General features: G+C 35.4%; 1 protein-coding gene across 3 annotated transcripts in view; it reads right to left on the bottom strand.

Moving 5' to 3' along the window:
• The window catches only part of LOC145259289 (cytoplasmic FMR1-interacting protein-like), a 166,714-nt gene that overhangs the window by 42,836 nt on the left and 111,505 nt on the right, over positions 1-12,373 (bottom strand). For all 3 annotated transcript variants that reach the window (XM_080117160.1, XM_080117157.1, XM_080117159.1), the window contains exons 21-22: positions 10,765-10,852; positions 6,093-6,236 (exon numbers count right to left, since the gene is read on the bottom strand). In XM_080117160.1, the coding sequence (XP_079973286.1) occupies positions 6,093-6,236; positions 10,765-10,852 (232 nt within the window). The remainder of the gene's footprint in view (positions 1-6,092; positions 6,237-10,764; positions 10,853-12,373) is intronic.

The raw sequence follows: 12,373 nt of genomic DNA on the forward strand, positions 1-12,373 counted from the left end.
TTAAAAAAAAAATAATGTCAAAATTAAGGGACAAGTGTGTATACAGGAGGGAAGAAGACAGGAAGTTATGTTTTTATGAAACAAGTCATTTAACTCCCCTACCCACTTCATGAATCATTTGAAGTCTTAGCATTCATTGTAAAAATTAACATTTTCAGTTTTCAGCGACAACTGTCATAAGAGGGAAAAGGAAGGCAAAGAGGAAGAGGGAGAGAGGGAGAAAAAGAAGGGGGAGAGAGGGAGAAAAAGAAGGGGGCGAGAGGGAGAGAAAGAAGGGGGAGAGAGAGAAAGAAAGAAGGGGGAGAGAGAGAAAGAAAGAAGGGGGAGAGAGAGAAAGAAAGAAGGGGGAGAGAGAGAAAGAAAGAAGGGGGAGAGAGAGAAAGAAAGAAGGGGGAGAGAGAGAAAGAAAGAAGGGGGAGAGAGAGAAAGAAAGAAGAGGGAGAGAGAGAAAGAAAAAAGAGGGAGAGAGAGAAAGAAAAAAGAGGGAGAGAGAGAAAGAAAGAAGAGGGAGAGTGAGAAAGAAGAGGGAGAGAGAGCAGAGATTAGGAAGAGAGGAAGAAAGAGAAAGAAATAAAATTCAGTCAAATAACAATAACAAGAATTTAATTTTTGCAGGTCAGCCTTTAACTAGAGGGGGGGGGGGACAGAATTAATAGTTATGAGACACCCTAACAATTTAAATGCAAGTTTGCTTTTTCAGGATTAAAAAAAAAAAAACATACATCTAAAATGTTCTGCTCACTGAAACAAGCAGGGGTTGAGGAGTCAGTTCAAAGCAGATTATTGCTTTAGGAGTTGGAGTTTTCTAAATTTCACGAGTTAAAATCAGAATCTCTTGTTCAGGCTGTCATGTTTTTATCATTCCCCCCCCCCTCCCTAAAAATTTAATTATTTTAGATTTTGTTTAGAAAAAAAAAAAAAAAAGTACTATCAGTTCTAAAACCAAAATGTTTCAAAAAATATATTTTCCATAAATCTGAATAAAAAACAAAACAAAAACAATCTAAACTGAATATATTTTATTTTAATTATTTGTGGACTATTATCCCCATCTTCTAGTTGTTTTCATAACGTTTCAGCAAATTATTCCTCTGGCCTTTATCAGGTGGTTAACCATGACAGGATAGGAATGCTGAATCTCCCAACTGCATCCACAGCAATTACTGCCTTCCATAGTTGTTGTCGTTTTACCCAAAGCCGGTCAGAGGATCAGTTGGCCAAACCGTGGTGAAATAACAACAACTATGGAAGGCAGTAATTGCTGTGGATGCAGTTGGGAGATTCAACATTCCTATCCCGTTGCAGTTATTTACCTGACGAAAGCCAGAGGAATTGGCCGAAACATCGTGAAAAAAACAACTAGAAGATGAGGATAACAGTCCACAAATAATTAAATAAAATAAATTATACAAATTACTCGTCTCAAAATGAATTCCAAATCAATTCAATAATATATAAAACTGAATAGTCTATTTAATATTGTAATTTGAAATGTTTAAGTTCATTTAGGGCAAAAATCAGGGGGAAAAAATACTACTCCCCCCCCCCAACAACCTTTGTCTATAAGTACAACATTAACCGATTCAACCACCTCAGTAATTAGGAAAAAGCAACACTTAATTACACATAAACCAAGAATGGGCATCGTTGTTCTTTCCTCTCTCTCTCTCTCTTTGCAGTCCACAGTGTTTGTTATTAAACTTCTCCCAGGTGTTATAGGTGGCATTGTTAGAACTTCTGAATGCAAGGATAAAAACCCTACCCTTTTATTTATCATTAATTAAAAATAAATATTTGATCCTGATCCATATTTTATGTCAATCAATTTTATTACTAGTAGGATTTATTACCCCAGACAATTAATGAAACCAAGAATCAATAGAAATAAATTAACTGACAACGACAAGAAAGTTACTAAGCTTTTATTCATGACAAAAAAATATTTGTCAAATGTTATTGCGAAGGGGATGGATATACACCAACTTGGTTGCTTGACCACTGTGTTTTACAATTTAACAAGCACAAAAGAGCTGCCCTCTTTACAAAAGGACAAAAATGTATTAAAGTAGAATTTAATCTTGTAATCAATTAATTTCTTTCTTTAATAGCAGTGTTGCGTGAGGGGGTGGGTATTTTGTTGGAAGAGAGGGGTTTCATTTTTAATTTACAATATAGAAATGGACCATATCCCCTGAAGTAAATCGATTGGAAAATAACAGAAAAACTTTTCACCAAAAATGTTTTTTTTTTTTTTATCATGGATAAAAACTTACATGTATAAGTCGAACTATGTGTCAAGAAACATTGCAAGTCTATCTCTGCTATATTGTTATTTTGGTGCTCAACTGAACTTCTATCTATGCCCCTCCCCTCCACTGCAAAACATTTGCAACAAATACTCGTCTATCTACAACCACTGTCAACAATTTCCCCTCACTGTGTCCAAAATTTAAAAAAAATTCCATAAGCAGAAATTTTTTCTTAGAACTACTTGTCTGTGGGAACAATACCATGAGGCTGCTTCCCAATTGACTATAACATGGTCGTTCTCAATTCTTATGTAAATATGTACTTGTTAAGTTGTCCCTTAAATAATTAAATCCTACCCAAGTTCCACCATTACTGACCATCACGGTGTTGTCCGACTATCCACCTGATACTCATTAACCCTTATCCATGAGTGGCCTTTGGGTCATGATAAGTAGCCCCTTCCTCCAGTAAAAAAATAAAATTAAAATCATTATTATACATTATTTGTTTTTTATTGGAATCCTTTAAGATGAATGATTTATATATTTATTTTATTTATTTGCAGACTGTTATTCTCACCTTCATAGTTGTTTCACAACGTTTCACCTAACTAATCCTTTGGCCTGCTTTGAGTAGGATTGAAACCACTATCTTCAGACAATGCTCACCTGGAACCACAGAGACTCAACGCCTCTATCCGCTGTTCTATGGGCCCTGAAGCTGCAGTGGATAGAGTTGTTGAGTTTCTACAGTTCCAGGTGAGCATTGTCTGAAGATAGCGGTTTCAATCCTACCCAAAGTCGACCTGAGGTTTACTTGGCCAAAAAACATGGTGAGACGACAACAACTATGGAAGGCAGTAATTACTGAGGATACAGTTACAAGACTCAGCATTCCTATCCCGTTGCGGTTAGCCACCTGAAGAAGGCCAGAGAATGAGTTGGTTAAAACGTGGTGAAGCAGCAACAACTATGAAGATGAGGATAATAGTCCGCAAATAAATCAAATCATTGTATTAGAAAACACTAAGAATGATTAGTGAATTATTTAGATGTCAAAAAGTTTAGCAATGTTAAGCTTGTCCAGTACCAGCTGGGTGACGATTTGAGAATACTAGGCACTGTATATAAGAGGACAGCTAAACCTGCAAAAACTAATATCATCAAAATTTGATTGTGGCTGATAACCACAAAAAAAAAAGTTGGTACTTGTACATCACAATTCATTTCAAGTAAAAACACTTATGTATTTAGTCGTCACATTGAAATTGGTAACATTTTTTTTAATTATCAAAAATGATTTAGTAAAAAATCTGCTAGAACTATTGAAAAAAAAAAAAAAAAATTTTCTTAGATTCTTTATCTGCCATTTTTTTAATTTGAAATCACGGAAGTTACCAAAAAGAAGGGAGATAAGTCAGTTTGTCATACAGAGTAGAAGAAACTTAATGAATACAATAAAACTGCATTATTCAGTAAATTTTTTCTTGAAATTATTTTTTTATTCAATCATTTATTATAATTTTTAGAAGTCTAATTTCAACATGGCATGTAATCACGCAATAGTGTTTTTTTTTTTCTTCTTAAAATACATATTTTTATGTTCAATTAAAATGCACAAGTAACAAAGATTATCTAACCTAATAAGTCCTGCATCATTTTCAAGCTTCAGTGCCTGTCATATCCCTGTGCTTCTTTTTCAAATACATTTATCGTGCTTCAATGAATTTCCTGAACTTGAAAATAACTCACAACGAAAATACCTCTGACACACCTAACCAGCAGATAAATCTCACCTTCTCACTGTAGGCGTTTATAAATGCCTGACAATTTCCTACTTTATAGCTTCTTTCCTAAGAATACTTGCCTTTAGAATTCCTTCCCTCCTCCCCGTTTTCCTGACTGTCCCAACATGCAGAAATGAGATCTGAATGAGCGTCTTGTTGCCTATCCCCCAACTTAGTTTTACTCTCACCCTTATTAGAAAGAATTTGACGGGAGCAACAGAAAAGATCTGGTTGCGTCAATATTTCTAAGAGAAGGAATTGGGGGGGGGGGGGGAAATTAAAAAATTTTTTTTCTTTGTCCCCCCCCACCCCCAAGTTAAATACTTTTGTTTCAGAGATATTTTTTTTAAATTCTAAGTTGATGAAATTTCTTTGATTGGCTGCAATTTTGGATTATTCGGACTACTGTTCTCATCTTGAGTGTTAGTTTTTACGTTTCAGTTGATGTAACCTCTGACCTTCGTCAGGTGTATCCTATCGAACTCTAAAAATTGTCATGCTGAGGAATCTGTACGGAATTTCTCATACGACCCTTTATTTAATTCATGGGGGTAGCATGTTCTTGTTCCATCAGTCATGACAGGGTAGAAGTCTTAGGTAATTCACAATTGTATTCTTAGTATCACCTGCACTTAAACCTTTAACCTCTAGAAGAGCGTTACTTAGAACTGTATCTTACCAAGTTCTTTATCTGAAAACAGTCAGACGTTACATGGCCAGAACGTTGTAAAAACGATGCTCAAGATGAAAAAAGTGGCCCAAATAATCCAAATTATCAACTCCGATCTCAAAAATTCAGAAACAAAGACTAATTTTATGTAACATAAAGGGAGTTTGAACTTGCTTTATTGTACCCCTATAAATCTGGCCCTTATCATGGTAGCCCTCATTTTCAGTATCAATATGCCTTGTTTGGGATGAACAAAAATAAAAATGTCTATATTCTCTAACATGAGAAAAACGTTAGAATATATGCATAGAAAAAAACAAATATGTGCAAATCATGGAATAAACAGATTTCTTTTTTTTCTTTTTTTTTTTGTAATTCACTCCAGACAAGGCATGAAGCCTAAGTGTTAGATGGAATAGATGCTGATCCAAAAAACTGTAGTTCTTCCCACTTTGTCAAACATCGATTCTGGAGTGTGAGGACTAAAGGACAAAATAAAGGAAGCAACTCTCATTTTTTATTTTTGCTTTGGCTGTATAGGTATACTAGTATCAATATGTTCTCGTGAGAGGTGACAGTTATTAACGACACAGACAACCTGGGTGTTACAAGTTTGAATCTATTTTGTTCCACAAAACCACTTTTACTTGCGATGTTGGCAACCTTCATGTGGTCCCTACGAGATTTCTTTTTAGAAAGAATTCTGACTAGAAAAATATCAGGGAAACCAATGCCAACACTAAAATCCTCGGATTAACACAATATAATGAATTGATTTGTGGTTCTGCACTTGACACGTCTTTGATAAAAGAATACAATGCCACGTATGACCAGAAAGTGATTGACCTTGATCCCTTTCTGAGTTTTCACGAAAGCCCTATTAACCTGGTAAGTCTATTTGTTTTAATATGGGAGGTGACAGTGTTCAAGTGGTTGATGACTTGGATGGACTACCTAAGTGTTAGAGTTTGAATCTAGTTTGTTCCACAAAATCATTTGCAATTTAGATGTTGGCAACCTTCACCTAGGCCCTCCCATAAATATCCAATGTCTTTCAAAAAATAATTCTGAGTAGAAAAATATCGGGAACACCAATGCTAACAATAGAATCTTTGGGTTCATACGACATAATGAACATGTTCTACCCCTCCCCCCACACACACGCACATGTTATTAATCTTCAAACTTTATATGAATAAAAGTTTTCGCCCTAAATTTAAAGAGAGGGAGAGGGGGGTGAATAAGGGTTTTCAAATGAGAGGTAAAGACGACATATTCAAATGTGATAGTGCGGGGAGAGGTGAGGATTACAAGCAAAACTGGAAATTTGCAGATAAAAAGAACATAGAAGAAAAAAAACGTGAAAAAGAAAAGCAAAATATTTACCAGATTTCGGACTATTTTCAATAACTCCTCTATTACAACAGCGATTCCTTGGTAACCCAGTAACCGGCAAACGGATCGGAAATGAGGAGCACCAATAAAACCACTATATAAATTGAAGATGGCACTGTAAGAAGTGTTGAGAGCCTGCAAGTACAAAAGGATAAATAAAAGTAGATAAAAGCATTTTATTTAAGCAAAAAAAAAAAAAAAAACATTCCCAGCAAAGTTTTTTAAACAATGAGTTCCTGTTCCAAATTCTCACTATATTAAAATAACAAATAAAGAAAATTCTATATGATGTATGTAGCCATAATGGAATGAAAATATCATATTCCAAAAATCATATAAATTGATCAAGTAGTTTTATTTTTAAGTAAGAAAATCAAATTTCATGAGTAACCGAAGAGCAGCTATCTTGTCTGCCATTTTGAAAATAATCTTCAAAAACAAACAAAAAAAAACAAAACAAGCAAAAAAAAAATAAAAAAGCAGGTAACTCAATAATTCAAATTTTAAGTTGTAATGCCTACAAATTCCTATTAATCACTAAAAAAAATTTGCTTTATAAAAATAAAACCACGTGATCAATTTACATAATTTTTGAAATGTGATATTTTTGTTTTCTTTTAGAATGGGGGAATTCTGAACAAGGACCAAATAATCATAAAAGACAAGGTATGAGCCACTTGATGTAAGGAGTTGAAAAAAAAAAAAAAAACTACTTTAAAGTCAAAAACTAGGCAATGATAAGTGGATAAATTCCGACCCAGAAAACAGCAATTCTTCCTGCTTTGTCAGAAACATGACTCATTGTGAGGACCAAATGACAAAATAAGGGAAATGAAAATTCCAAGGCTGTCAAAAGTAAACACAAGGTTCACTTTATAGTCGCTTTTTTAGTTTTGATGATTAAGAAATTAACAATGACTCTGGGTAGTTATACGATTACAATATGAGCAAATTTATATTCAAGATTTTTTGGGGATAAAATATGTCCAGGTGTAACAGAGCCACTAGTGCTATTAGCAGCAGCTGCATGAGACATGTATGCAAATGACCAAGCCAGCTGTGTGAAGTGATGTTACAGCAGATTGATTGGTTTTACGGCATATCAACCTATGTGGTCATTTAATGCCGGAGTCCTTTTTTTTTTTTTTTTTTTAACTATTTTTTATGGGGGGGGGGCTTTTTTAGCCTTTCATCCCTTTTTTTATAAAATCGAACTAAGAAATTAAATGTTGTATTTATACATGGATGTGTATATTTGGGTGACTTTAAATTTCCTTAAATTTTCTTATATAAATTTACTTTCCTTAGGTATGCTAGAATATTTGTTGAGTTGACCTTTTCAAAAAGGTCCTCCATATTGCTTTCTGTATAATATAGTTTTCTAGTTGGGGCGAGGTCATCACACCCAACTAGGATATGTTTTACTGTGAGTGTCTCCTGGCATGGGATGCACTCTGGTGCCGATTCTCCATTTAGTATATAAGAATGAGTAAAGTTGGTGTGTCTTATGCGCAGCCAAGTCAGTATCACATCTTCTCGGCGTGATCTCTTGATGTCCGGACATCGTTCCTTAAGTTTAGGTTTGATTGAGTATAATTTGCTGCCCTCTTGCTGACTCCACCACAGTTGCCATTTTTCCTGTATGCATGTTACAGCAGAAGAAGAGAAGGTAAAGAAAAAGGAGAGACAAAAGAGACACACACGGAAGGAGAAGCACGTGTTCGAGACGTGGCCAAAAAATAACAGCAAGCGATATATGGGTGACGAGGGCGTCTTCAAAAGACATGGCGGACAAGATAAACAAAATGAAGAGTTTAAAACAAGATGCCATGTGTTGTTAGAAATGCCAGGAATAAATGCCTTTTGTTAAAACTGAAAAAAATTTAGTCAAATTTTTTCCTTTCCTTTGTCATTGCGACGGACTCTACATATCAACACGTAACATTAGAAAGGTACGAAAAGGCCGTCTGAAATCGGATTGTTAATCAAGGTGTGACATTTTTTTTTTTTTTTTTACACAGGCATCACCACTTATCAAGGCCAAGAGGCCACTCGAGGATAAGGGTTAAAGGGTGTACAGTAGAAGTTGGACAATATAGTAATCGTTAGTAATGGAAATTCGGTAAATTTGTTAACATATGGAATGGCTCATCAAAAACTTGTTTACATTAGACTTGAAGACAACCATATTGTAGTCAGCTGGAAAGCGGAAGACAATTCCATAGGTATGCAGTTCTAAGAAAGAAGCTTTGTTCATGGAATCTACGTTTAGGTTTAGGCACAGATAAAGAGTCGGGGAAATTATTGATAGTGTTTTCTGCTAGACGGGTGTTTCCTGTGAGACATAAGAGATATATATATATTTTCAGAAGTTTAGATAAGATAAACCATCAATACCGTCGGTTTCAAACCTGATAATAGGGAACCATTTTAGGTTCTAAGATCATACAAAAGACTGGACATAAAATGCATATATATTTTCAGAATTAGTTTATGGGCAGTTTTAGGTATGGCTGTGAATTTTGGGACAATTTATGGACAGTTTTGGTTTTGCAACAGTTGAGGACAGTTTCCAGCTGAGAAGAGTCTAACACAGGCTGTAACCAACGTTAACTGATGAACATAACTTCGGCACAGAAGACTAAAATGAAAACATTAGCGTCATATGGCATAATTCATGTTGAAACATCAGGTCCTGTTAGATCATTGAAGTTAAGCAATGTTGAGCCTGGTCAAAACTAAAATGGGTGACCGTTTGGGAATTCCAGGTGCTGTTATGTGCTCTCCGCTTATCTCAACATTACTTCCCATTGTGGAGCATTTCTTTTTCGACTCGGGAGAGGTGTGGTTGGGGCTTGTGCAATTCTTCTCATAATTACATGCGCAGTTACCTTTGCAGCGGGCATCTATTGTCTCTTGAGACTGCACGGAGGCATAGAGTGTGTAGTGTCAATGGTGTCACACACACATCCACTCAGAGTGCAATAAATATTTGCAGAATGTGTTGGAGTTTGTGCTTTATTTTTTTATACTTGTAAGCCACTGCGCATCCTTCGGCAGATGCCAATGTGAGATATGACAACACGGCTAGAGGAGAAAATGAAGGAAAAGAAATCAACACTACATAGCGTTAGGGTCAGCGAAAGTTATAAAACTGTCAAAAGTAAACGCAAGGTCCACTTTCTAGTCTCCTTAGTTTAAATGATTCTTAACTGGTTTTAATAAAAATCCAAATCATTAACTTGTGAGTTTGTTAGGGATTGGTCAATAATCACCGATGCACCATGTTGCTGGAATGACTGAAAAAGAGGCAGTTGATTTTTGTGTGGTGTCTTTTATATCCCTTAGGTGGCTCCAGCGAGATTGTTAGAAAAAATTTGAGAAACGTGTTTTTCTTGGAGCACTGACTGGACAGAAAGTGGATACCCTGTCGCGTGGTACGCTCTATTTTATGTCTGCACGAAAAGTTTTACTTTTTATCACCACAGAATTTTGCATAAGTGTATATGGCAAATGTGCGCATAACTGAAATATTTATTTTAATTTAATGTTTCTGGCGTACCGCTACACGTTCAATTCCTTCCAAATCCTTTTATAAATTTTTACTCATTCCTTTCGTCTATTTTCATTAGTTGGTATATTCATGCATGTCCTATTACGACGTTACCAAATTTATATCCAAGATTCTATGGGGACTTGCTAAGAACTCAATCCACCAGAATGTATTTCTGTAATAAATTGAACTTTCAAAATCCTATTTAGAAATAATAAATTTAATAAGAAACTTCTGTGCAACACGGGATCTCTACAGCTAGTGTTTCACTAGTGAACCTCTTCTGTGTAGGTGGTTGCTTTTCATGACAGCAATCGGGACTATTTCATATCGGCTAAATCTTTAAACATTCTCTTTTAGAACTACATTAAAAAGTTCTTTTTGTTCTCTGAAGCTCCTAGTATATTCATGCAAGTACATGTGACTGAGTATTAAATTATTATATAAGTATTATTCGCTACGGCCGGTTGTCAAAGGTGTTTTTCAGTCTATATTATTTCTAAAAAAATCAACCACTGTCACTGTCTCGATATATATACTTGGCAGCGAAATAAAATAAAAAAAAAAAACACACACACACAGCTGATTATAAAATATTTTGTTTATTCAAAATAACCTTTTCGGTTTCAGAATGACAGTTTTGACATAAGTGATAGTGCACATGGTGATGTGTTTTATTATAGTGGAGAAGAATGTGTCGTTTAGCTTCCCATCATCTGCACATCTATTTTATTGGCACAAATGATGTCAACATTCCATGATGCATTGTCTTGAAATGTCGATCAATCTTGCTGACCTAATCTCCGGGGATTCTACGTCCTCCATTTTGACTTCTTTGATGTCATTTTCGGGAGCACACAAATCCAGCCTTCTGACTAACTTTCCTTTGACGTCATTCCCAGGCAACTGGATAATCCAACATGGAGACCACTTGTGTTATTTAATATTCCCATGAAACTTCCTCCTTCAGAGGAAGCCAGTTAAACCTGCTCAGGGTTAGTGCTGCAGTTTATAAAGTAACCATTAAGTCTGAGTAGTTATCCCATAAATATGTGAGCAAATTTATACGCAAGATTCTTTTGGATAGATTGTGTGAAAATTTAAACTTACCTTTGTACCCCACACAAAATGGTAGGATGGGTTAGGGATTTTCTCGCGAGGATTCTGGTGAGCAAAAGGTAATCGAGTTTTCACAAATCTGTTCACGGAAGAAAAAATAAGAAAAAATGCAATTTAAAAATCTTAATTTTAACAACAGAAAAGAAGAAACGATTTCATGAATCCTCCAAAATTAGATAAATAATGTTTAGTAAACTTTATAAGTATGAGGTGCCTTCAAAGTTTCCAGACTTTTATTGATGATACACACATGAAACTCTAGTCCCTATCGAAGTAATCTCCTCCAACAGCAATGCACTTGTTGTACCATTCCAACAACTTCTGGAAAGCTCCATGGAAGTCCTCTTGTGTGAGCGTGTCGATGACCCTCGTCATAGCCTCTTTCATTTCCTCAATTGTCTTATAACAACAGCCTCCAAGGTTTTCCTTGAGCTTAGAAAATAACCAAAGTCACAGGGAGCAAGGTCTGGACTATAGGGAGGATGAGGAACTGTCTTGATACTAATCTGGGTCAAATAGTCTGTAACAAGGATGGAGCACCAATAGGAGAAACTTTACGCAAATTTTCTGCATCTTCAGTTCCTTGCAAATAATTGTGTATAGTTTCCACACTGACATTAAACTGTGCAATTATTGGTCTCTATAGATACACGATGGTCCTTATTCATGAAATTCTTTATTTGGCCAATCAACTCTGGTGTTCTGACTTCCTTACTACTCCTACACCTCTCGTCATCCCTCACAGATTCCCTGCCTTTCTTGAATCTCTTATGCCACTTAAAAACCGATGCTTCAATCATGCAAGATGGTCCAAAAGCAGTCCGAAGAATTCCATATGTTTCTATGGCATTTTTCCAAGTTTATAGCAGAATTTTATTGGATATCATTCTTCTGAAGTATCCTCACATCCAGATTGCATTTTTGAAATTCACCCGTTACAATCAGACTTTAGTAGGGTGTATTACAATTCCTGCAGTAGCTGTTCATTAGAATCTTAAATCATAAAAATTGGTCCATCATCTCATAAGATGTATAGCAATAGCATACTGAATTTTCAAGAATCTACAACAATTTTAAATGCCTGTGTAAAAAAAGTATGGAAACGTATTAAAGGCACCTCGTATTTTATATTATTTGGATTATTCCGACTACTGTTCTAATCCTGAGTATTATTTTCACTATATTCCAGTCTATATAATCTCAGACTTCCTTCCAGTGTATATTATCAAATCAAGGACTCTACAGAGAATTTCTAAGGGAATTCTATATTTAATCTACAGAGATAACATTCTTCATTCTATCAACCACGACTAGGTAGAAATTTGCAGTTGCATTTTGCGTGTCATCAGCACTGACGGTTTGGTCCTTCAACCTCCAGAATTGCATAACTTACTAATAAATGTACCAAGTACTTTATCCACTACGCCACAGATCCTTGCAAACAATTCTAGAATAAACTTTTAGGGGAGACAAATTACGTGTAGTAAACTTTCTCTATCAATTTAGATTATTCGGATTACTGTTCTCATCTTGAGTGTTATTTGTACAATGTTTCGGCCAATGTAACCTCTGACCTTCTTCAGGTGTATAGTGTTGAACT

The sequence above is a fragment of the Euprymna scolopes genome, chromosome 34 (assembly GCF_053919585.1).
Source record: "Euprymna scolopes isolate OS-2025 chromosome 34, ASM5391958v1, whole genome shotgun sequence".
NCBI classification, from domain to species: domain Eukaryota; kingdom Metazoa; phylum Mollusca; class Cephalopoda; order Sepiida; family Sepiolidae; genus Euprymna; species Euprymna scolopes.